This window comes from Sycon ciliatum, chromosome 1 (genome assembly GCF_964019385.1).
Source record: "Sycon ciliatum chromosome 1, ocSycCili1.1, whole genome shotgun sequence".
In the NCBI taxonomy this organism is placed as follows: domain Eukaryota; kingdom Metazoa; phylum Porifera; class Calcarea; order Leucosolenida; family Sycettidae; genus Sycon; species Sycon ciliatum.
In genome coordinates, this window is record NC_088643.1 from 37,846,928 (window position 1) to 37,872,371 (window position 25,444).

Genomic DNA, 25,444 nt, shown 5'->3' on the forward strand with positions numbered 1-25,444 from the left:
AGAGCATAGACCAAATAGCACTTTAAAAGATAGCGCTAGTGGCGCCAACTACACAGTGAGACAATGCATATTACCAGTATCACACAACAGTGGGGACCACGGTACTACAATGCATATTACCAGTATCACACAACAGTGGGGACCATGGTACTACAATGCATATTACCAGTATCAGACAACAGTGGGGACCATGGTACTACAATGTCAAAACAGTGACAACTTTCGCACATACTTCTTTTGCACGCACAGTTCAGGCTTCAGCTTGGCAATGTACACTGCCTCCAGCACAGCAGGGTGAGATTTGTTGCGCGCACACGCTTGAATCGTGTAGTGAGAGTGGGTGCCATGTTTGCAGACTGCACTTAGGCAGCCTGGTGACGATGTCAGGTGACGGAGTATCGCCGAGTCCTTCTCATTATCGTCATTGTCCGTTGGTCCATTGTCCGTTGGTGCCTTGTTAATCACCATTGTATTTGACTTGAAGAGTAATGGTACGAAAGGCCTAGTCGAAATTATATGGCTTCTGTGCTTCGTGTGCTGAATTATGCCTTTGTGTATGTGTTTTTGTGTGCCTGTGTTGCTATGTCTACATGTCTGCAATAGTTTCTGCTTTGATGTGTGATGATGTGCTTTGATGTGTGATGATGTGTGATGATGTGTGATGATGTGTGATGATGTGTGATGATGTGTGATGATGTGTGATGATGTGTGATGATGTGTGATGATGTGTGATGATGTGTGATGATGTGTGATGATGTGTGATGATGTGTGATGATGTGTGATGATGTGTGATGATGTGTGATGATGTGTGATGATGTGTGATGATGTGTGATGATGTGTTGTTGATATTGAACAGTCTTGGACTTGATGTACATGTACACATCTTGATATTTGCCGTGTCTAGGCCAAGCGCAAGATGGCAATGATTCCCGAGTTTCTCTTGGAATCTGTTCCTGACTTTCTAAAAACGATAAGGTAGTACGGGTTGCACAGGCTCCTAGCCTACTGGCTGTGTTGTGTTTCACTATAGTGATGCTGGCTGTGTTGTGTATAACTAAATGATGCTGGCTGTGTTGTGTATAACAAAATGATGCTGGCTGTGTTGTGTATAACAAAATGATGCTGGCTGTGTTAGATATAACTTGTGATGCTGCTAGCCGTGTCATGTATAACTTGTGGTCCAACGCGTCCTATGCACGAAATTCATTGTGCGTTGGCCAAGCTTGAAGGACTGTGGATTGTGCTTATCCATACACGCACGCAAGCACATGCATTCCTGCATGCACGCGCAGACACAAGCGTCTCACTTGTGAAATTGGAGAATTTGCTTTTGATTACACATCCACATCCCCTGAACGGTACGAATGCAATTCTGCTCTTTCCTGGCGAGCGCCGATGGAATTCAGAATTTTCCTGCAAGGTTGTATTGCTTGTATGTGGTGCCGTGGCGCTATTAGGATATTCAGCATAGTCTCCGAAATATGACGTGTAATTTGTGGGACAATATGTAATGTCTGATCATGAGAGGCTTGGAAATTGTGTTGGTCATCTTCCCGAGTCCTGGTGGTGACAGTCAATTTTTTCTGACTTTTCCCGTTTGTGTCTTTCCCTCAAACTAGTCATCTTCCTTTAGATGTGTGCATGGCTGTTTTCAGCCCGATGCATGTGTGAGCACTGCAACACATCCAACAGCAAACAATGATGATATGCAGTAATTTGTAGCTCCTCGTGTTTGTGGCATGGGAGTAGCTTACCAAGGTGTGTATGATGTGCTGTGTTTCACCTCTGTAGACACGCTCCCACAAGAGCTGTGAGTTTACTCGAGGAGTCAGCGCAGGAATTGTCCACCATTCTCAGCATGATTGTCATTTTCTTGAGGTAAGAGCTGTGCTGTATGATGATTGGACACCTGCATTTTTACTGTGCGATCGAGTGCTTGTGTGATGCTTACTGTCCAATAGAGTGTTTAAACTCGAGTGCTTGTGTGATGCTTACTGTCCAATAGAGTGTTTAAACTCGAGTGCTTGTGTGATGCTTACTGTCCAATAGAGTGTTTAAACTCGAGTGCTTGTGTGATGCTTACTGTCCAATAGAGTGTTTAAACTCGAGTGCTTGTGTGATGCTTACTGTCCAATAGAGTGTTTAAACTCGAGTGCTTGTGTGATGCTTACTGTCCAATAGAGTGTTTAAACTCGAGTGCTTGTGTGATGCTTACTGTCCAATAGAGTGTTTAAACTCGAGTGCTTGTGTGATGCTTACTGTCCAATAGAGTGTTTAAACTAGCAATGTAACACAGTGTACATGGAAGATGATTGTGTATCATGACAGGTGTATCATGACAGGGGAAGTGTCCAGGCTCGCCGCAACGGAAACGGACTTCGGGGCCAGGGTGCTGGGTGGGGTTTCTACTCGGTTGCATGCGTGGTGCCTCGCTGGGACCAGAACGTGACGCTGGGTTGGCTGCTCTGCCCCTCGTGTGGCTGCTTTGGGACTGACCACTCCACCCATGCTGAACCTGGATGGGGTGGTGCCCCCCCCCCCCCAGGGCCGTTGCAAGCCCACAGACTGAACTGCAGCACTCAGCCTCTTGCTTTTCTCCGTTGAAGACACGATGCTAAGGATCCCCCCCCCCCCCCCCTTCACTTGAGCAGACAGTTCAATCTCATGTGAAAGTGACCACGTGAGCAGATAGGACAAGAGTTTTATATCACATATCAGCAGTTGAGAAGATCAGGTTTCCTACATACAACAAGAGAGAGAGAGAGAGAGAGAGAGAGAGAGAGAGAGAGAGAGAGAGAGAGAGAGAGAGAGAGAGAGAGAGAGAGAGAGAGAGAGAGAGAGAGAGAGAGAGAGAGAGAGAGAGAGAGACAGAGACAGACAGAGACAGAGACAGACAGAGACAGAGAGAGAGAGAGAGAGAGAGAGAGAGAGAGAGAGAGAGAGAGAGAGAGAGAGAGAGAGAGAGAGAGAGAGAGAGAGAGAGAGAGAGAGAGAGAGAGAGAGAGAGAGAGAGAGAGAAAGAGAAAGAGAAAGAGAAAGAGAGAGAGAGAGAGAGAGAGAGAGGGCCCTGGGCTGGCAGCTCTCTCGTTGATGAATAACAATGGAGTCTGGTGACCCAGTCCAAGAACAGTGGATATATTGGTAACCCAATCTAAGAACATTCTTTAGTTGAGGGCGTTGTAAAGGGGAAAAAAGTCTGGAAAAAATAGACTGTCACCACCAGGGATCTTGGACTGAGGCCAGCAATGCTCTACCCACTACACACTGACTGAGGCCAGCAATGCTCTACCCACTACACACTGACTGAGGCCAGCAATGCTCTACCCACTACACACTGACTGAGGCCAGCAATGCTCTACCCACTACACACTGACTGAGGCCAGCAATGCTCTACCCACTACACACTGACTGAGGCCAGCAATGCTCTACCCACTACACACTGACTGAGGCCAGCAATGCTCTACCCACTACACACTGACTGAGGCCAGCAATGCTCTACCCACTACACACTGACCGAGGCCAGCAATGCTCTACCCACTACACACTGACTGAGGCCAGCAATGCTCTACCCACTACACACTGACTGAGGCCAGCAATGCTCTACCCACTACACACTGACTGAGGCCAGCAATGCTCTACCCACTACACACTGACTGAGGCCAGCAATGCTCTACCCACTACATACTGAGCTATGGTGTAGCTGTCCTCCCAGCACAGACCGTTTAACATTTTCTTCAGATTTCGAAACCCACCAGCCTGTGACACTGCACAGGCTGGTGGGACGCAGCCTTCACTGTAACCACACACACACTTCACACACGAAGTAGCACGTGGGCAGACCCAATGAATACTACTTCGAAGTAGTAAACAATAAAATAATACTGATTAGTTGAGGGTGTTGAAAAGGGAAACAAGAACAGTGGAGACTGATAACCCAATCCAAGAACAGTGGAGACTGATAACCCAATCCAAGAACAGTGGAGACTGATAGCCCAATCCAAGATCAGTGGAGACTGATAACCCAATCCAAGAACAGCGGAGACTGATAACCCAATCCAACAACAGTGGAGACTGATAACCAAATCCAAAAAAAGTGGAGACTGATAACCCAATCCAAGAACAGTGGATATTGGGTGGCCCAGTCCAAGAACAGTGGAGGCTTGAGACCCAGTCCAAGCTTGCAAAAATCACGGTTCGCGTGCGACTCAGCTAGAGATCGAGCTTCCCGCATCCTTATGAGTGCCATCACCCTAGCTTCCTGCATCCGTAGGAGTGCCACTACTCTAGCTTGCAAGCATCAACATAAATGTGAACCTGAAGAAATATGCGACAGAAGTGTAGAACAGATCTGAAAACCAATCTAGCCGTTAAGCCAATCATTGAATGTTTGTGAGTAGTATCCTAGTTTGGTACTGAGCGATGTTTCCTGCCACCTTATAGCCAAGTTTGGGTGAACGTGTTCCCAGCTGTGGATTCCTTGAAGGAAGCTCAAGAATGAATGATGAGTGAACACTGTGGAAAACAGCCGAAACCATACTCTCCCTGTGCTGTGCTGTGCTATGCTGTGCTGTGTGTGTGTGTGTGTGTGTGTGTGCATGTTTGTGTGTGTCTGTGTGTGTGTACATGTTTGTGTGTGTGTGTGTGCACGTGCGTGCGTGCGTACGTGTGTTCCCGTCATCTAGTCACAAGGACTTGGTGAGGAGTCCGCACTTGCGTGCCAAGCTAGCGGAGTGCATGGTTTGGTTACTGCCAGACAACAGCTTCTACTCCTCACAAGTGCAATCAGTGGATCGTATGCAGCTGTCTACGGTGAGTGGTTGTTGACGACTTTTCCTGATAACGTGTGTAGACATATGTTAGATTATTGTATATCAGAACTATTCCAAATGAAAGACTGGTAACGCTTGGAACATTATGCTCAGGTATTGGCTTAGTAATCCCATAATGGCTTTGTTAAGTTAATTAAGCAGAGTATCGCTTCATGTACGAGACTCGTAGACTGCCGACAGTCTTTCTCTGTGTGCTGACGGTGTCATTCTTAGTATGCATTGGACGCACATGGGTCAGTATTCAGCCATTGTTGCCATCTGCATTTACTAGGTACTCTTCCCCTCCCATTTCCAGGTCTCTGTCGTTAGTTTCTGTGTGTTTACTGGTGTAAGAAGTCACACTCCATTGTAAGTCACATCCCTTTCTTCTTCAACCTTGAGATTTAACTTAAACAGGTGTGATATTAAGCAAGGGCAGGCAGCAGCAGCAGCAGCAGCAGCAGCATCCGGCCTTGTGCAGGTGTGATATTCAGAACAGTACTATAGTACCTGGATGGCAGTGGATCTACATTGTATAGTACCTGGATAGCAGTGGATCTACATTGTATAGTACCTGGATGGCAGTGGATACTGATGTCCCGGCGCTACTGACCTGTGTGTGTCCTTGTTGCCAATCTGCATCCTGTAGATGACACGTCAGCAGTTGTTCGCAACGCATTCTCTTGCTAAGCGTTACTTGCCAATGGCCATCCTCACGGTCTTTGTTGACATTGAGTTCACTGGAGAAACTGAACAGTTTGAGCAGAAGTTCCGTAAGTACCTTCGATGCAGTGTAGCGCTCCTTAATTTCTAGCTCATAGTCAAGGTCCCTGACTTGAGTCGTGATGCAGACAATATAATTATATACCTGTCTTTTAACTACACCTTCTGAGTTGTGAGTATTCCCTATTGTCGGAACTTACTTGGAGTTAATGCTAACACAATGTAACCATATCTTTGTGCCAGCGTTATTTTTGTGCCATGGTCTCTTTCCCCTTTAGCTGTGGGGTGGGTTGCTGTCAAATTGGTACAACGAGAGAGCTTGGAAGCTCAGGGCCCTACACTATGCTTTTTTGCCTTGATGACCTAGGCCAAAAAAGCATAGGGATGTAAATTTTTCATTTCTCCTATTTTTTTTCAAGACATAACCTGGGATTCGAACCCGCACTATCGCCCTGCATGCATCCCCCGATACACTTCGCATACATACTAATTCTTCCAAGTTGCTTCACGTTATGATCTTGCATTTGAAAGCCCTATTTGAATATTGTGGCCAGCTGTTTGTGGCCAGCCGTCTTTGATGGTACGGTACGGGACAAGTACGGTCGAGGGTAATACGATACCGTCTACCACCTTGATGACCTAGGCAAAAAAGCATAGGGATGTTATAAATTTTTCAATTCTCCTATTATTTTCAAGGCATAACCTGGGATTCGAACCCGCACAATCGCCCTACATGCATTACCCGATACACTTCGCATTCATACTCATTCTTCCAAGTTGCTTCACGTTATGATCTTGCATTTGAAAGTCCTATATTTGAATATTGTGGCCAGCTGTTTGTGGCCAGCTGTCTTTGATGGTACAGTACGGTACGGGACAGATACGGGATAGCGCCAGGCGGAGGTCCGTCCGCCACAAACACCAAATTAAAGCTGTGTGGACCCTGGCTAGCGCCAGACGTTACTGAAGTAACGTCTTCTGCATAGCTACGGGAATGAAACCTGTCTTTACCGGATGCCCCTGGTGCAGCGGGTCTCCTGTAAAAGCAGAAATTGTCGGTGGTGTGATATTTTCGGTATTCTCCGAAATCGGCGGTTCGGTGGAGGGAAATGTTCGGTAAAACCCGTTTTCCAGGTAAATGTACTAGTACTACATGTATACAGTACCGGTAGTAGCGGAATTTGGTACGGTCAATACTGTACTGACTGTGGCATGTCCGTGACGCCCTTGATGTGGTTTGGGCAATGGCTGTGTGTACTGAGACAATGACTGTGTGTACTGAGACAATGACTGTGTGTACTGAGACAATGGCTGTGTGTACTGTGACAATGACTATGGCCCTGTGACTATGACACTGTGACTATGACCCTGTGACTATGACACTGTGACTATGACCCTGTGACTGTTCTATTGTCTGCTTGTCCCGTGTAGAGTATCGTCATCCTATCTTGACCATCTTTCAGCACATTTTCCCACTAGCTGGGTATCGTCAGCAGTTCGCAACAATTAGTGATGAAGTAAGAAGGTTACTACGGTACTGACCAGACTAATCCAACCTCATGAATATACTGTGATACCGTAATGAATATACTGTGATACCGTAAAAGCCCCTGTATACGCCCACTCGAAATTACGCCCACCCTCCGTGTACATGCCCAATCAGGGGAAGTCAACACTTTTGTTTCAAAATAACGCCCATACCCATGTATACGCCCAGGTATGCCGGCAACACCAGTACATGTACAGGTACTGATACCCAATACTTACTGCTATCCCTATTCCAAGTATACGCCCGGTTCCAAAATAACGCCCGTGCCCTTGTACGCCCAGGAAATCGAGGCTGCTATTCTATACGCCTGGGGCCTATACACGGGATTTTACGGTAGTGCTGGGCGCTACACAGCCCAAGCAGAGAAATCCAACCTCATGCATATAGTGTGATAGTGCTGGGCGCTATTAAAGCAGCCCAAGCATTCCACACACTATATTGTGCACTCAAACGCGGTGCTACTACTTTGAAGTATATTCATGAGGTTGAACAGTTCTCTGCAGAGAACTGTACAATCATGTAGACCTACGTGTATGTACTTGAAGAATAATATTACAATGGATGCTACTACTCTGTGCATTTTAGAATGCTACTACTCTGTGCATTTTAGACTGCTGCTACTCTGTGCATTTTAGACTGCTGCTCTCTGTTTGAATGTAGTCGATTGGCGACTTTGAAATGTCACAGCAATACTGAATAGTTCAAAGACGTTTGTACTTCGACTTCTATGTTTCCCACATGCCTCCCCGATCGTGTTATGAAATGCACATTTTCCTCACTTTCCGGTACAGTATTGGACGATTTTTACTCCATGGCAAAGCGCACAGCCAGCCTTCTAGCATGAGTTTGCTAATCTTGCTTGCGCTTACTTGCCGTGATGGTTGTTTCTTATATATTCTTATTACGCAGAGTGTGGACTCTATCGAATCCAGTAGGGAGGAGGTGCATGTGTTCACTCGCTTTCTCAACATGCTTGTCAATGATGCCATCTTCCTGTTGGATGAAGCCATGGGTGTAAGTTGATTGTATTGTGTACTTTGACAGCACGGTGTTGCTGTATTGTAGAAGTCCCTGAAACTATAGTTTCTTCAGTATGTACAATCATGTGCATGTAGTTATTATCTTACAGTTGAAGTGACTAGTGAAAGGCCATGCGGGAGAGGAGATAAGCATTACCCCCACCATATATGTCGATCTCATTGAGACAGGCCTATGTCTAACACCTCCTGCCCCCACAGTCAGAATTGACTATGGTGGGTACATTGACCTATGGTACTGTATAATGTAAGTTACTGTAAGACATGTATATATAACGAGGAAGCAAATCTAACGTTTTAACGGATGACATTTCTTCGTTATAATAAGATCCGTTGAGGCCGTACTGCTTCATATATGCTATGTGTGGATATGGCAGAATACTGCAAGATCGTTAACATATCTTCTCGTTAACCTATGAATTTTGGACAATCGTTAAATTTGCGACTCGTTATAATAACATGTCTTACAGTACTCACCCAGGACGTGTAACAGTGAACAATTAGAAATTCTTCGAAGTAGGACCAGCCAGGCCGAAGAGGTTCATTGTGCGGTGCAGTTTTTACGGAAGGGGATCATTACGCTAGCGTGCACGGCACAATACCTGTATAATGCAGCGCACCTGCAGGTGGGGGGGGGGGGGGGGGGGGGAGGTGCTGTCCATGTGAGCGGGCACTTTCTTCTTGCCCCCGCTGTGAATTGGGAACTCGTGGTCTGGCTCCAGAGTAACATGGATCTTGTGAATAGGATTTGCGGTCTTTAGCCACTGTCTGGTGGGGGGTGTGATCAGATCTACTCACCTCCCAGCCCTTTAAGAGCTGCGTCTGCACTGTGATCCTTGAACTTGGGCGACGGTGGTGTTTCTACGTGTATGCGGAAAATCAGTCCGGCTGACTTTGGTGCGAACCGTGAAATTTGCTATAATGTGGTCTTCCATTATGGCAATAGCTAGGACAATGCCCTGGAACTTAAGGGATGCGTGATGTGATATGATGGTGTACTTTGTGGAATGCACAATGATGGTTCTAGGGGAAGTCTGTGCTGCATGCTCACGGCTCAGTATCTCAGATTCTGTGCTCATGGTTGTTCAATTACCTGTATATACTTGCTACAGCTGCTTGCGCGCATCAAGGAATTAGAGCAAGAGAAAACGTCTGGTGCTTGGAACAGCTTAGAGGCAGCTGCTCGAAAAGAGGTCAGTTGTTTGGCTTTTGTGAATTTTTCTTTCCTTACAAAAGAGCATATACAGTGGAGATTGGGTATCACGACAAATCGAGTTTAGCGACACAATTCTGTTGCCCAAGTCGTTTAGCAAGTCCTTTCTGTACATTATAGATTGGGTATAACGACCTCGAAAATAACGACAGATCGAATTTGCTGACACTTGTTGGTGCCCGAAGAGCTGAAAAACAGTGAAAAATACATCGGATATAACGACTTTCCTCTTGTATCAGGCAGACTGCAGACTGGCATGTCTGCAGCATGGTATAGGGCTAGTGACATGTACCCGGACCTCCGGGGCACTCTTTACATTGCACGTTGTAGCCGCAGTGCAGCGGTGCGGGATGACTTTACCTTGAACAATGCATGCAAGACACATGTACATACATGTACACATCTGTTATCCACGTCATGTACATGTATATCTTCAATACATTTCTGTCATTTCGATATACATATTGCATACTAAATGTGAAGATCGGATTTAGTGACAGATCGAATATAGCGACATTTTGCTTTCTCTCGAAGGAGTGTCGGTATATCCAATCTCCACTGTATACGGTAAACGTCCGTAAAAATAAGTACCTGCCCTAAATAAATACCCCCTTCATCATTTTGACTCTGGCTGTTGAAGTCAAGTTCAGCCCGATAAACATAAAATAAAATAAACGAGAGAGCTTGGAAGCTCAGGGCCCTACGCTATGCTTTTTTTCCTTGATGACCTAGACAAAAAAAAGCATAGGGATGTTATAAATTCTTTAAAAAATTCCTTTTTTTTTAGACATAACCTGGGATTCGAACCCGCACTATCGCGCCCTGTATGCATCCCCGGTCTTTAAAAAATTCCTTTTTTTAGGACATAACCTGGGATTCGAACCCGCACTATCGCGCCCTGTATGCATCCCTGGTCTTTAAAATATTCTTTTTTTTAAGACATAACCTGGGATTCGAACCCGCACTATCGCGCCCTGCATGCATCCCCCGATACACTTCGCATACATACTAATTCTTCCAAGTTGCTTCACATTATGATCTTGCATTTGAAAGCCCTATTTGAATATGCATTGTGGCCAGCCGTCTTTGAATGTACGGTACGGTAGGGATAGGTACGGGACAGGTACGATCGAGGGTAATACGACACCGTCTCCCGTACCGTACCATCAAACACAGCTAGCCACATACAGCTGCCCGCAATATTCAAATAGGGCTTTCAAACGCAAGATCATAACGTGAAGCAACTTGGAAGAATGGGTATGAATGCGAAGTGTATGGGGGAATGCATGTAGGGCGATAGTGCGGGTTCGAATCCCAGGATATGCCTGAAAAAAATAGGAGAATTGAAAAATTTATAACATCCCTATGATTTTTTGCCGTCAGATACGGGATAGCGCCAGGCGTGACACAAACAAACAAACAAACACACAAACAAACAAATACCAAATTAAAGCTGTGTGGACCCTGGCTAGCGCCAGACGTTACTGAAGTAACGTCTTCTGCATAGCTACGGGAATAAAAAATAAATTATCGTGTCCATTCCCGAAGGGAACTCACGAGCCCGATAAACATACTGCCCGATATAAGTACTGGTGTAGTTCGCACATGCGCGGTGCATTGCATGTACATTTACATGAAAAATGGCTTCTCCACTACACATAAGTCAGGTCCGAAAGTTAGTCCGTGCCCGAAAGTCAGCACCCGCCCGAAAGTTTGTACGGGCGTGACCACTAAATTTGAAAGTAAGTACGTACTTATTCACGGATTTTACGGTAGCTTCTTCTGTGATTGGGAATAGCTCTTTGAACTAAAGCATCAATGTTAGGATTGAGCTACGGCGGGTGGAAAGTGATTCGCGTCAACTTAAAATGGAAAAAAGGAGCCATTTTTGCCATTCTAATAATAGCCATAAGAAAAGATAAAATCCAAAAAAAATAGTTCATCTGACACATTCCTGGGCTATCCCTAAACCCCGAATAATATGATATTTTAGTAAGAATCCTGTAGGACGATGCTTCACGCACCTTCATAAGTAGGAAAGGGTTATGAGCAACACTGGCTCACACTCAATCACGGTGTTTCCTAAATTCACTTCCGGAAAATAATATGTCAAAACGTTTCGGTCATGAAATTACCATCAGGTGATGATTGTGATCCTGATAATGGTGATTTTCATGACCAAAACATTGAAATATTTTCCTGAGATTAATTTTTGAAACGCAGTGATTGAGTGTGAGTCAGTGTTGCTCACAATCCTTTCCTTTCGAATCCTAGCTTGCTAAAATCCAACCTCGGCCGTGTGAGCCATTCGGTTATCATGGGGAAGCAGAGTGTTCAAAATGTTCAAACTTACCAAGTTGCCAAATTCTTGCTGCTTTCTTTCCTTGGTCCCTGGGCTGGAGAAAGGAAGCGCCGCTTGAATGAGCAACAGGACTTGTCAGAGAAAGGAAGCGCGGCTTGAATGAGCTGCTGTGAATAGGACTTGTCAGAAATCTGTATTGTAAGTTACACTTTTCTGGCATTTTCCTTGTAATATACGCTATTGTTGCTGCATGACAGAAAGAGGATCAGTTGGCTGAAGTGAAGCGCCTGTCCAAGCCACATAACTTCTTGGCTAATGCAACTGTCAAGACCCTTGCAATGTTCTGCGCACAGCTGGTCAGGTATGTCATTTCACGAAATGTGATTTTTTTTACTATGTTCACATTCCCAATTATTACACTATCAAGGCTTGCTCCTGTTGGCTACTGAAGTCTGGTATCTACCATGTACCAGGGTTCTAGCCAGGTAAACAATAGCAGGGAGGCGGGCTGGGGAAACAGCTACCGGTAACCCATTTTTTTCCATATTCCAAAATTGCCTTGCCACACAAAATGCAACGTACGGGGGAGTACCTCCGACTTCACTCCCAGCAATCATGTCTTTATGATCGGCAACTGCATGCATTTTCATAACATGGCCTGAAATGAAGACAAAAATCGGAAAATGAGTAGGGGCGCAGGGTATATTCTAGGACGAATTTCCAACCGGTTACGGTTCAATGAAGAGTCCAGGGGTCCCCCCGGAAAAAATTCAAAATACAACCCAAATATGGCACTCGACAGCAATTTAACAGATTTCTTGGTGCTGGAGTGTAGCAAAGATATAAGCAGCTCCATTCACCCACAGAAAAGTACGGGCGGTTGGAACTGATTTGTAACTTTTCAACCGGTCGCCAACAATTTCAACCGGTCGAAAACCGGTTGGGGCGGTTCTAGAAAATTCCCTGGGGCGGCACTTTTTCGCAGGGGGTCTGGGAGGGGGGGGGGGGGTCAGCCTCCTCGCCTAGACCGTTCTTGCCCAGAAGTGAGTGCAGAGGAACAGTGCGGGGGCTATGTACCCCTGTTCAGCACCATCACTAGTAGCCCTGAGTGAGTGTTGAAAAGCAGTAGCCAATGCTAGGGTAATTCCTATAGCTATAAAGCGGTAGCCAATGCTAGGGTAATTCCTATAGCTTCGTAGCTAACGGAGAAGTACTCAATTGCAAACAAAAAATTAGATTGTGAGTACCGGCTGTGTTGCGATACCCCTTTCAGGGGCGTTGGGAGGTAATTTAGTGTGGTACGGTCAGCCATCTGAAGTACAATTTACTCGTGCGGGAGGGGTGGCTGAGCCGAAAAATTTGGAAAATTAGAGCCCGAATCAGTGCATTTTATTGATCCACAGGGTACTTGGGTCAAATAGTGGTACGGTCAATACCGTAGTGACCGTACCGTGTGCGACACCCCTGCCTCTGATGCAATTGATAGAAATATTCATCTGCTCCTGCAGTTGTTGTGTCACACTGCTCCACTACTGCTGGTTTTTCAAGATGTCAATATGTTCTCTCGCTGTCTTTCATACAGTACTGTCGGTCGCCGAAGAACTGGGGCGTCAGCCTCCTAGCCTAGACCATTCTTATTTTCATGCATTACAGTCTATGTACAGTTGAGTCACCGTGTATACTATACATTGGTATGCTGTGATTGGTGACATTCTAGCCTGGTCGTTCTTCAGTGCTCCGTTCTTCAGCGCTCCGTTCTTCAGCGCTCCGTTCTTCAGCGCTCCGTTCTTCAGCGCTCCGTTCTTCAGCGCTCCGTTCTTCAGCGCTCCGTTCTTCAGCGCTCCGTTCTTCAGCGCTCCGTTCTTCAGCGCTCCGTTCTTCAGCGCTCCGTTCTTCAGCGCTCCGTTCTTCAGCGCTCCGTTCTTCAGCGCTCCGTTCTTCAGCGCTCCGTTCTTCAGCGCTCCGTTCTTCAGCGCTCCGTTCTTCAGCGCTCCGTTCTTCAGCGCTCCGTTCTTCAGCGCTCCGTTCGTGGGCACCCTACAGTGCTGTAGTGAACTCTACTTCTACTACTGTAGTATGTTTACTGTAGTGAACTCTACTACTGTAGTATGTTTTGAACTCTTCTACTGTAGTATGTTTTGAACTCTACTACTGTAGTATGTTTACTGTAGTGAACTCTACAGCTGTAGTATGTTTACTGTAGTGAACTCTACAGCTGTAGTATGTTTACTGTAGTGAACTCTACAGCTGTAGTATGTTTACTGTAGTGAACTCTACTACTGTAGTATGTTTACCGAGAGGAGTGGCGTTTCATTCAGAACCATTGGTAGTCAGTTGTGCATAATTAGCACAATTCTGCAATTCTGCAATACATTTATTCCCGTAGCTATGCAGAAGACGTTACTTCAGTAACGTCTGGCGCTAGCCAGGGTCCACACAGCTTTAATTTGGTGTTTGTTTGTTTGTTTGTTTGTTTGTTTGTTTGTGTCACGGCTGGAGCTATCTTGTATCTGTCCCGTATCTGTCCCGTATCTGTGACTACAAAGGCTCTACAGGATTGTACATAACAGCTGTCCACAATATTTGCGGGCTCCTGTATCTGTCCCGTACCAATATTCGTCGTATTATGTATACGACTCCCTGATGTAGAGGGAGATTTGGAAAGAAATAGGGAGACGAGGAGGAAATTAAATTAGAATACACGCCGAATAGGTGATAGGATGCGTCAGCATAAACATACTTTGGAAGAGAGATCCCGTCGTCTCCAAAATAAGCGTGAACGAGCGATTCAGCGCCGGTCACAGGAAACGTCGGAAGAGAGATCCCGTCGACTCCAGAACGCCCGTGATCGGCAGAGTCCGCCGGTCCCAGGCAACGTCAGGACAGACATCCCGTTGAGTCCAGAACGCCCGTGATCGGCAGAGTCTAAGCCGGTCCCAGGAAACGTCAGGACAGACATCCCGTCGAGTCCAGAACGCCCGTGATCGGCAGAGTCAGCGCCGGTCCCAGTAAATGTCAGGACAGACATCCCGTCGACGCGCAGAAAAATTAAATCTGCAGCCTCTTTTGCCGTCGGACAGGATACGTATTTTAGGAGACTGTAAAGTTATGTAATGTCCAAATTTCGACGTGAGCAGCAGGTCACTCGCGTTGATTTTTCGACGTGCGAGCCAAATAACACGAACTGAACTTTCGCGTGGCAGACATCCCGTCAACGCGCAGAAAAACTAAATCTGCAGCCTCTTTTGCCGTCGGACAGGTTACGTATTTTAGGAGACTGTAAAGTTATGTAATGTGCTCCACAGGCAACCATGCATTCGGCGTCGTCATTGGCTCAACAGGTCAATGTACATGTATTACTACAAAAAGGCCAGAAAATCCGATTACTGTATTAAAATCAACTAATTTTCGCTGGCGATTTAATTTCGCTGATTTCGCCGCTTCGTACCAACCGGCCAAAGTAAATCGCAGGCCAAAGTTTGTCATATAGGCAAATGATGCATGATTGAGCAATGGATGCATGTGAGAGCAAAAATACCAATCGATTTCAAATTTGACGTGAAATTGCGCGTCACGTCGGAAATAACGTGCATCTTAACCTCTCTGATCGAGAGGTTTCTATTTCTCATCGGCCAAAATTTGTTGATTTACAGTATAAGGAGATAAAAAGAAAAGAAGGAGCAAACCAAAAGTAGATGATTATTAGAGAAATAACAATCCGCAATAAATTCTGCAAATACTTTTGCCTAACTCCTAATGTTCAAACCGATTGAAACGTTTTTGCAATACAGTGATGTGGCCAATCAACGGAAAAAGACATTTCCATCAGTTCTTATAACATGTACGATGAGCTAGGCAAAAAAGCATAAAAGCATAGCGTAGGGCCCTGAGCTTCCAAGCTCTCTCGTTTAGTTTCTGATCGACGGCGGTGGTGCAGGTAGCTGTCCATGGTACTGGTAGCGTGCTGAGAGTTTCCCATGACATGCTTCCTCTCAAACTTGCTCTTTAAAAATGTGTGCACCGGGATGTGACTATGTCTATACACATGAGCATGTTCGTTTGACTGTGTGTTGCATTTTGTTTGCAGACCATTCACCTGCAGCACCATGCTGGACAGAATGGTTGCCTTCCTCAACTACTTCTTGAAGCAGTTGGTTGGTCCCAAGATGAGTGCTCTCCGGGTGAGTATGACTTCACGAATTCAGCATGTCTGCATGGAATTCGAAACTGCATGGAATTCAAAACATGGATGCTGCGAATAGGATTTTTCGATGTTTGACGACTTGGTGGTGGATCTGATCTACTCCACTCCCACCGCTTTAGGAGCTGCATCTGTGCCTTGATCCTTGAGGGGTGGTGGCGTCACTATGGAGGCGGAAATCTCGGTCTAACCGAGTCTCACACGAACGGTGAAAACAAATTTCATGGAATTCACTGCTGCTCTCACTCTCAGCTGGCGGTGATGCTTGGTGGTTACATAAATTTCATCCTCGACTGCTCTTTACAGTTCTTTCTGTTTGTGTCTTTCTCTTATCCTGTGGAGCTTTAAGAGGAACGTTGTGTGGTGCTGTCGAGTTAGAGAAATCTATGTTTTCAGATAAGAGTCCTTCGGTTCAGGGGTTAGTTATATCAGTTGTCTGATGATTGCCTAAGGCAATGAAAACTACTAGTTACAGCAAAGATGCGTTGTGCTCTGTGACGTGTGTATGTGTGTTTATATGGTATGTTACAGGTGAACGATTTTGCGGAACACGCCTTCAAGCCGAAGCAACTTGTGAAAGATATTGTCTCCATTTACATCAGCCTGGGAAAGGACGAGCGCTTTGTTGAAGCTGTGCCGAAAGATGGCCGCTCCTACAGCCAATCCCTGCTCTCTCAAGCGAGAAGTGTTCTGGGGTAAGCTGCAACTGTTGAGGTGGCAACCAGTCCATCCCTGTGTGCTACATACTGTGTGCTGGTACCCGAAGGCTGGCGACAGCCTAGCAAGGGGTTCACCGCATTGAAGGATGCATATTGGTATGAGTGAGAAATAGTGCAAGCATCTTGGGCAGCACTGACATATGATCATTGCTACTTTAGCTGGCACATCCTGTTGTAGCCGCTAAATATGAAGTTTTGTAGAAACAGTGGCTTGCAATAATGATACAGTATTTTAGGAAAATAGCGCCGGTCTTTTATGACTGCCTGTCTGAAACAAGCGCCACATCATTTTAGGGCTGGCAAACTACTAAGCACGCACGTCGGCCAGTATTGCCGAAAACACGGTATGCATGCTTCACTATACACATGTATGTTCACGTTGATGTGCACGCGTGTGTATTGGTTCCTACTTAAGTACATTATCTCAGTGTGTTCAGAGATGAAAATGGGAAAACTGGGGCATGAGTTATGTGTTCCAAGTTGGGTGGTCGTTGCAGTGCATTGTCGGATTTTGGTTAGACCGTAATGCCCAATGACCATAGCGCCGTCCCATTGTCATTGCCGTACGCCAGCATTATACGCAGTCATGCAATGTAGCTTGTGTTCTGCTCAATGGCACTTACCTTCTTCCCCTTTGGCATTACGAGACTCATGACCATGGATCTTGCAGGTGTAGGAACATTGGCTAGCACTCTCGAGCTGTGCTCAAGCTCTGGATCATGCCGTGGAATGTGCCATTATTCCCTGTCCATTTTGTGCTAAATTGTGCACGTCTGACTGGAGAAAAGTTCAGAAATAATATAGGACGCACTGGGTCCCAAGTTTGCGTCATTTTATCCTTGGCTCACCATCTGAGCCTCTGTGTTCATTTGTGTATTGCGTCAGAACTCTAAACGAGCAAGACTTGCTTGGCGAATGGTTTGACTTGTCCCAGCGGATACTCGAAGAAGAAGAAAGGAATCAATCTGTTGATCAGAATGATAGTGAGGTACGTCAGATTGGTATTGAGTTGTGTGTGATGTTTATTGAGTTTTGTGTGATATTTATTGTCAGAATCATAGTGCGGTCTGGTTGTGTCCCAAAAGCACTCGATTGGGATAAGCCATGAAAATCCAGGCTGTTTGACTCCCCTTGCAGCAGTACACTGTGTGGTTCGAAATCCAGTTGAGGTACCTTTTTTTTTGGACCCTTTTTCAAATTTCGAAATTCGCAGCAGTGCACAGTGCAGTATAATCCCCAAAATCGCCAAATACGGGAGCTTACAAATACGGGAGCTTACAAGAGCCAGAGCTCATCTTCTTATGCATGGACTGTAGTAAGGATCTGGCTCGATTGCTCATTCTATGTGTGATTGCATGTGCTTGTGTCTTGAAACTTGTGATTTCAGGCACCAGCTGAATTCTTGGATCCCATCATGAGCTGTGTCATGTCAGATCCTGTTCGACTTCCCACATCAGGAAACGTTGTGGACCGTGTAACCATTATGCGCCATCTTCTCACGTAAGTTGAACAATGTTTATCAATAGACAATACTAGTTCTCGTGCACTGTTGCATATTGGTATGGCGATTAAAGGTTAAAAATCCGAGCGGCATACTTCAGTAGATATGCATGTACATGCGCATAAATAATTGTTGTCTTCACAGCCTGCACAGATCTGTGTCCCAGACCCAGAGTGTTACTGCCTTTAGAATAGGGCTGAAGCGGTTAAAGTTTCAGGTTATCGGCTAACCGGAATCTTAACGGTTAATCAAACGGTTATAACCTACAAGAGACACATTGTACATGCAACCTGTATTCATGTACGATTGTTGTACATAGGACCATGACCGCACGCACTGCCAAAACAATCACCAAAATTATCACTAACTTTGTAGTATCACTTGCTCAGTGTTCCAGAGTTGGTTCAAAATTTGGTATGCTCCATTGGGCTTCAGACTTTACAGTCACCTTGTCATTTATTCAACTCAAACTCATCATGAGCATATGCAAGTATCGCTAATATGGGGTGCAACCCCAGAGATGAGGGTGATACCCATCATGCATCCATTGTGAACAGCACTCACAGTGTATGCACCTGTTCTCACAGGAATCCAGCTCAACAATTTACGTATATTATGTATAGTATACATTTGAGAAAATAACCGATTAACCTTTACGCAAATGATTAACTGCTCCTCTATTCTTAACGGTTACATAACCGGTTAACCTATCTAACCCTTTCACCCGGCCTACTTTAGAATCTACCATGCACATTTTGGTCAGTCTCAGACGATGAGCTACATGTCAATCCCCTGGCACTGCCTATGGTGGTCTATGCGAGTGTTCATACTCCACAGACCCTGCGCAGACGTGCTAAGCGTGTGATGTCACCAGCATGGCAAATTAGCTGGAAAGCGCATACTGGAAAGCACCCTCCTTGCTAGTAAATTATATATACCGTATTTCCTCGATTAATAGACCCGGTCTTTTGTTTTTTGAAGAGGGTTGGGCCCCCGGTCTCTTATTTGGGCATGGTCCATTATTTGAGCACGGTCCACTATATTTTCATCGGCACATCGCTGGAAATGGTGGATTTTTAACACATCATAATAATAGAAGTTCTATATTATGACGTGTTAAAAATCCACCATTTCCGCGATGTGCCGATGAAAATATAGTGGACCGTGCTCAAATAATGAAAGGAAGCACTAGCCACTACAAATTGTAGTTGCGCAACCTAAAATCGCGTCCTTTTTTGATCCACCACGTGCTTTCTTAGTGCGCATGCGCAAAGCGATGAACTCAAATAAGAGACCGGGTCTCTTATTCGGGCATGGTCTACTATTTTTCCGTGAGGCCTCTAGGAGGGTCTACTATTTGAGCATGGTCTATTATTCGAGCATGGTCCATTAATCGAGGAAATACGGTATATATGTTACACTCAGTATGGCATCATTTCTCTATTTGTCGTCACTGTCTCTATACGGCATCACCTGTTTACTTCGTGCCTATATGGCTTCACTGCGACTTTCTCTATATAACTCCAGGTCATTCTCTATATAACTCCAGACACGACTTTCCTATATATCTCCACTCAGGTTGAGACTTTCTCTCCCCCGAGTCTGTATGACTCCAACTCAGGTTTTGAATGGAGAAGTTGGCAATCCGAGTTGGAGTCATACAGAGAAAGTCTCAACCTGAGTGGAAATATATAGGGAAAGTCGCGTCTGGAGTTATATAGAGAATGACCTGGAGTTATATAGAGAAAGTCGCAGTGAAGCCATATAGGCATAAAGTAAACAGGTGATGACATATAGAGGAGTGAACACATATAGAGAGCTTGTGGACTACTGAGTGCTACATATAATATTATTATTTTTTTGCACACTGCAACAAAGCGTGATGATCGCAGCTAAGCACAAACGTGGCAAATCCTTGTCCCCGATCGTGGTTTGTTGCAGAATCAAAAAGTCTTTCATTGCAGTTACACTGAAATGGCACCAAATGCCTGGAAATGCTTGCAATTGGCTCCAATTTTTGAATTTTTTCCCGGGGAGGGTAATGTTTGTCCCCGATCGTAGCGTCTTCTTGGTTTGTTGCAGAATCAAAAAGTCTTTCATTGTAGTTACCGTACACAGACATGGCACCAAATGCCCGGAAATGCTTGCAATTGGCTTCATTTTTTGAAATTTTTTCGGGGGACACCCCCCGGACCCCCTTCCATAGCCACCCCACCTCCAAAGTCGGTGCGACGGGCCTGAATTTGAAAACATGTTGGTGGTGTCAGTGACAATCCTTCATTTTCCATATTCGTATTGCCAGTAGCCCCACTAGTGCAAGCAATGCCATTTCATCAATTTGTCTTGAAAGTTCTGGCATGACTTGTGCTTCACTAGACGTTGTATATACATGTAGGCAGCATTGTTTCTTATCGTCTTTTTCTTGTAGGGATCAGAGTGACCCATTTAATCGCTCACCATTGACCCCGGACATGCTGGAGGCCCTTCCAGACTTACGTCGGCGCATAGAGGAGTGGAAAGCAACTGCTTCTGCTGCTTCTCCTACATCCAGCTGATCTTCTTTGGGCGGGTGCTTTTTTTGTTGTTGCTGGTGCTACTGCGACTGCTGCTGGCCGCTGTCGCTGCTGCTAGCCGCTATCGCTGCTGCTGGTGCTACTGTGACTGCTGCTGGCCGCTGTCGCTGCTGCTGGTGCTACTGCGACTGCTGCTGGCCGCTGTCGCTGCTGCTGCTCTTGCTTCTATGTTTTGCTCAGCTCTGCTGTGTATCTCACCCTTCCACTATTCCGTTATGTACATTGCATGCACAGATCAATCTAGTTCAGTGATATTCACAGTCATTTTAACCTTTTTATTTTAATGTCGAAATGGACGCCTTTCTAATTTCATACTTCCTCTCCGGTAGTTAAGGTTGCTGTGCACCTTTGCTGTGATGAAACACTCTATGTACTGGATCAGCAGGCAGGGTGCATGTGGTCAAGTAGGAGCTTGTTTACTCCGGGAAGTAGTGTAAGCCTCCCTAAGTAAATCACCCCATTCACCTGATGACATGAGAAACATCCAGGGTTAATCATGCATGGGTTTTAGCCTTCAGGGCTCCCTCTGATCGCTGAGAGTTTTGTCTGGTTTTGTGATAAAGGGGTTGTTACTAGCAAGAGGATGCATAGACATGGACTGACTTTATTTATTACTTCACTATTCAAACCGGATCCATTCTTGTTGTTGTTCTTGTTTCGTTGTTTGTTGAATGTTTTGCTTTGATTTGCTGTGGAAACATGCTGACTGTGTTTTATCCATGTTTGAGTGGGGTCTATTGGATCACTCCGTTTTAGTGGTTTCTATTTTTTTGCTTTCAGTGTGTGAGACTTCATTCACTTTTTTTCTTCTTCTTTTTAGGAAATTAGGTGTTTCTTGCATACCCGGTATATACACTGTACCTTCATTAATTTTGCTGTTCCTTTATGCCTTCTTTTTCATGGTTGCTGTTTGCTAATTTGGATTGGAATAAAAGCGATTCGCCCCGCAAGAAGATGCATAATACTCAGCTTCCTACAATAACACTGAGACCTTCACCTGGCTTATTACGGACTAATGCGACTCCTCATATTATAGTTCTTTGAGACTATGGAGCCACTTATGCGAAGGCTCATGCTTCGCATGCTTGGCTTATGAAAATCACTGGCTTATGCCTGGGCAGCCCATTCCTTTCCAGGAAAGAACAGTGTAGTGTAGCCCACATGTAGTAGATCTACAGGCAGGGCTAGGGAGTCTGCATTCATTTTGTGGCATCTGCATCATGACTGGCATACATAATACAGTGGTCCCTCTATAATCCGGCACCATTTGTGCCACGAAAATCTGCTGGATTAGGGAGGGTGCTGGATTAACAAATCTGATCTACTGCTGCAATGTGCATGAAGAGGACATTTGGCTACTGAAAATTGTGCCGGTTTATCGAGGGTGCTGGATTATAAAGTGCCGGATTAGAGAGGGACGACTGTAATAGCCTTTTGTAGCCCCCCCCCCCCTGCGCTGCGTACCTGGTTCAGACAGAATAGAGAGATTCGTAGTATAACTACGGCCCCCGTTTTAGGGCTTCCGCTTCCAGATTTTGGTTTGTCAGCACAAAAATAATAAGTTTGTACGGCGGTACGGCCAAAGGCAAAGTGCCGTAATAGCTGCTGCAACTGCAAGATAGTCTCCTAGATCTACGATCGAGTCTTCTTGGTAGAAAGGAGCTAGGGATACTCGTAGGTCTACGTCTAGCGTCTAGGCAGTCGTTGGATTCTATCTTGCACCTATTTTGTTTTATCTGAATCACCCGAGCAGTCATGCCATTGATTAAATTTCTTTTTACTGAACAAGGCAAGACTGAAGTTATTGTCACCCTGACAGCGATGCTGAGCAAATTGGAAATGGCTCGTCGGGGTCTGCCTGGTGCTCCTGAGAACTACGAAATTCTGCACTTCGAGAATGTCGGTGGAGAGAAATTAGACGAGCAGGCGTCCGGAAGAAATATTCCGGACACGGTGTACGTAATTGGAACACTGACGAAGTGAACTGCAGCATGATCCCTAGATCACTCCATCACCACTGCACATACGGGCCGTCAAGCCTGGGACGGTTTCATTCTCTTTGAAAAGGTGTGTGACTTCACTACGGACTCAACACCCACGGTTATCAGTGACAGTTAGTAGGGTTTGTACAGTACAGAGTTTGCCGGACTCATGTCCGAATAGTTATGGACTTTAACCATAGGCATAAAGCTGCACATGCACACGTACACAGGAAGAAATCAGGATTGCGGAATAGAAGCTGAACTCGGAAGTATACCATTATCTCTTTCCATGGACTACATGCATGTCAAATAATGGCTGCTCCATCGCATACTTGTGGACCACTCGTAATCGTTTGTCGTGGTTTTGTTTTGCTCAAAATCCTGCCTCCCCCAGTACCTGAGTACAGTAGACCTTTGTTCAGTTTGCTGTTGGCTGCACATTGTCAGTCACCAGTGTCACTTACCGTTGGTACCACTGAGCTCTACCTGGCGCAACCAGGATATCTATGTAGGGCCATCACCAACTGAACCACTTTATTTTATCATGCATTGTCGACCAGAATATTCGCAGTATACAGACTTGTGTATGTGCCGCTGTGCTGAGCTATGCTGTGTCCAGATTCCGGCTTTCTTATCTTCATAGTCATTCATTTGATCAGATTAATTTTAATTAATAGTAATTGTGGCTTGAAGACTCCACATGCATGCTGAAATTCTGTAAACTGGCGGTTTTAGCACACATCACACGCCGAACATCACACACATCACGCCTATAACTTTGCAAACAATGTTCTGAAAGGATTTTATTTTACAATGAGAGTGGCTAACCATTGGCTTGTCCACCAACTATTTTTCAAGTCACATTGAGTGGCGATCTGGGAAGAAGGGAAGTGTAGCGGTGTGTTCAGCACTGAGCATAATGTCGGTATGCGGAGATGACAGCCTGACTAACAGACTCCGAGTCGCGCTCAGTGTACTGTCCGAGAGGAAGCCAAAAATGCGGCACAGCAGTTTTGCAACTTGAACCATCAGCATGCGTTGTGATAAAGATGCTGATGGTGTAAAGTTCAACCATACCCGGCTTTCGTGAGAATGGTGTAACAGTGGTAACTCTCAGACGGTGACTGACTGGTGTGCGTGCGGAGTGCAGAGTGAGAGTGTTGCAGAGATACTGACGGCAGCGGGCTCCCATAGGCATTACTGAAACGAATCAAGAGTTGATTTCCACGTGGAGCCTTCGGGAAAAGAAGGTGCACACTACAAAGTAGCATCCAGCACTGGACGCGGAAGATGAACCGGGTGATGATGTACAAGGTGATGATGTCAGAGAAGAATTCTTGCAGCAGCAACTGCATGCCATGGACGGACATGTAGGCAAAGCAGACACTTTTATGAAGTTTATGATCAGTTGTTGCGCAGTTCAGGAACGGCCGTTGCTGTGTCATCATGATGTGCCTGGATGCATGAACCGATGTACTTCAAAGTACATGTATTAGGCTGCCAAGTAAGATATCGCCATGCCGGCCACCATGACCTGGCGACTAGGCACCAGGCACGAACTGATGGTCGGATGCCATCATGGTCAGAGGAGATCATGTGACATGTAGTACGGTTTTGTAAGATGTGACAGCAGTCACAGTACTGATTGTTTGTGGCTACTGAGATAGAGACTGATGATGTTCGGCTTGTGTTGATCGTCATGTTACAGATTTAAAAGTACAATAAGGACATGATTCAAAATTAATTAGCTGAAGAGAATACCGTAGCATGGACTACTTGGCTTCATGTCAGTCTCCGGATGCTTTTATCTGGCTCCAGTGAGCATAATTTTATGAGAAAAGAAGACTGCATGTCTCCAAACGTTCTTGTTGTAGATTGTGCCATTTCACCGTCGACTTACGGTTACGTACACGTGTGCTGGTATCCACCGACCGGTGGTCGACCAGACCTTGCATTGATGCATCAGCTGAATGAACATCAAAGCAGGTAAAATGAGTTGTAAATTTTACGACTCCCAGCTAGCTAGCCGGGCCCGGGCATCACATCAATGACAATGTACATGTACATGTGATCCAGGGAGTCGTCAAGTATTTGACGACTCCCTGTGTACAACAAATCATACAGTCATGTGTACAGTACCTGATACCAAGAGTACATATAAACCCCGGGTTATAATTATATACTCTTGATGATACCAAGAGTACATAATGGGTTATGTACTCTTGATGATACCAAGAGTAGATAAACGTTTATCTAGTATAATCTACTCCGGTTGATGATACACAGTGATGATGATGACACAGTACAGACTCAGACGTACATGTAGACAGTGTAAAAATGTGAAGTCAAGAGTTCATAACCCCGGGCCGGGGGTTATGAACTCTTGGGCCGTGATCGTTTGGTCGGATCCAGATCCAGATCCATCGGATCCACTGGATCTGCAATGATCGATTGGTCGAATCCGGATCCAGATCCTTCGGATTTGGATCCGAGCAACCCTGCCCTGGCCTTGGTGTAGTGCGCGTGCATGCATTGTGCATGTGTAACTACTACAACAAATACAATAAGGCCAAACTAAAGAAGGTGTGTGGTTCGACTCACCCGACCGACCGTACAATTTCAGCCCGACCGTAACTTTTTTTCGGCGGGCTATCGTGTGACTGACGTACGTGGACTGAACACGTCCACGTCTACGTGCTGTGCGGCGTGAGTCTGCGGACGCAGGCGGCTCCTTTTGGACTTGACTTGTAGTTGTACTGCAGTGCAGTGCAGTGAGTGGTACGACTGCTGCCTTGTGCTGGTAGTAGAGTCTACTCGATACGCGTATACAGTGTAT

The 25,444-nt window shown here is 45.5% G+C and overlaps 1 protein-coding gene across 1 annotated transcript in view; it reads left to right on the forward strand.

Moving 5' to 3' along the window:
* Positions 1-21,725, forward strand: part of LOC135824432 (ubiquitin conjugation factor E4 A-like) — a 39,513-nt gene extending 17,788 nt beyond the window's left edge. Inside the window, exons 15-27 of the mRNA XM_065337173.1 lie at positions 905-975; positions 1,792-1,878; positions 4,683-4,809; positions 5,458-5,581; positions 6,963-7,048; positions 7,990-8,094; positions 9,230-9,310; positions 11,890-11,993; positions 15,720-15,813; positions 16,365-16,528; positions 17,438-17,540; positions 17,940-18,052; positions 20,482-21,725. Of these exons, the coding sequence (XP_065193245.1) occupies positions 905-975; positions 1,792-1,878; positions 4,683-4,809; positions 5,458-5,581; positions 6,963-7,048; positions 7,990-8,094; positions 9,230-9,310; positions 11,890-11,993; positions 15,720-15,813; positions 16,365-16,528; positions 17,438-17,540; positions 17,940-18,052; positions 20,482-20,608 (1,386 nt within the window). The 3' untranslated portion in view covers positions 20,609-21,725. The remainder of the gene's footprint in view (positions 1-904; positions 976-1,791; positions 1,879-4,682; positions 4,810-5,457; positions 5,582-6,962; positions 7,049-7,989; positions 8,095-9,229; positions 9,311-11,889; positions 11,994-15,719; positions 15,814-16,364; positions 16,529-17,437; positions 17,541-17,939; positions 18,053-20,481) is intronic.
* Positions 21,726-25,444: the final 3,719 nt, after the last annotated feature.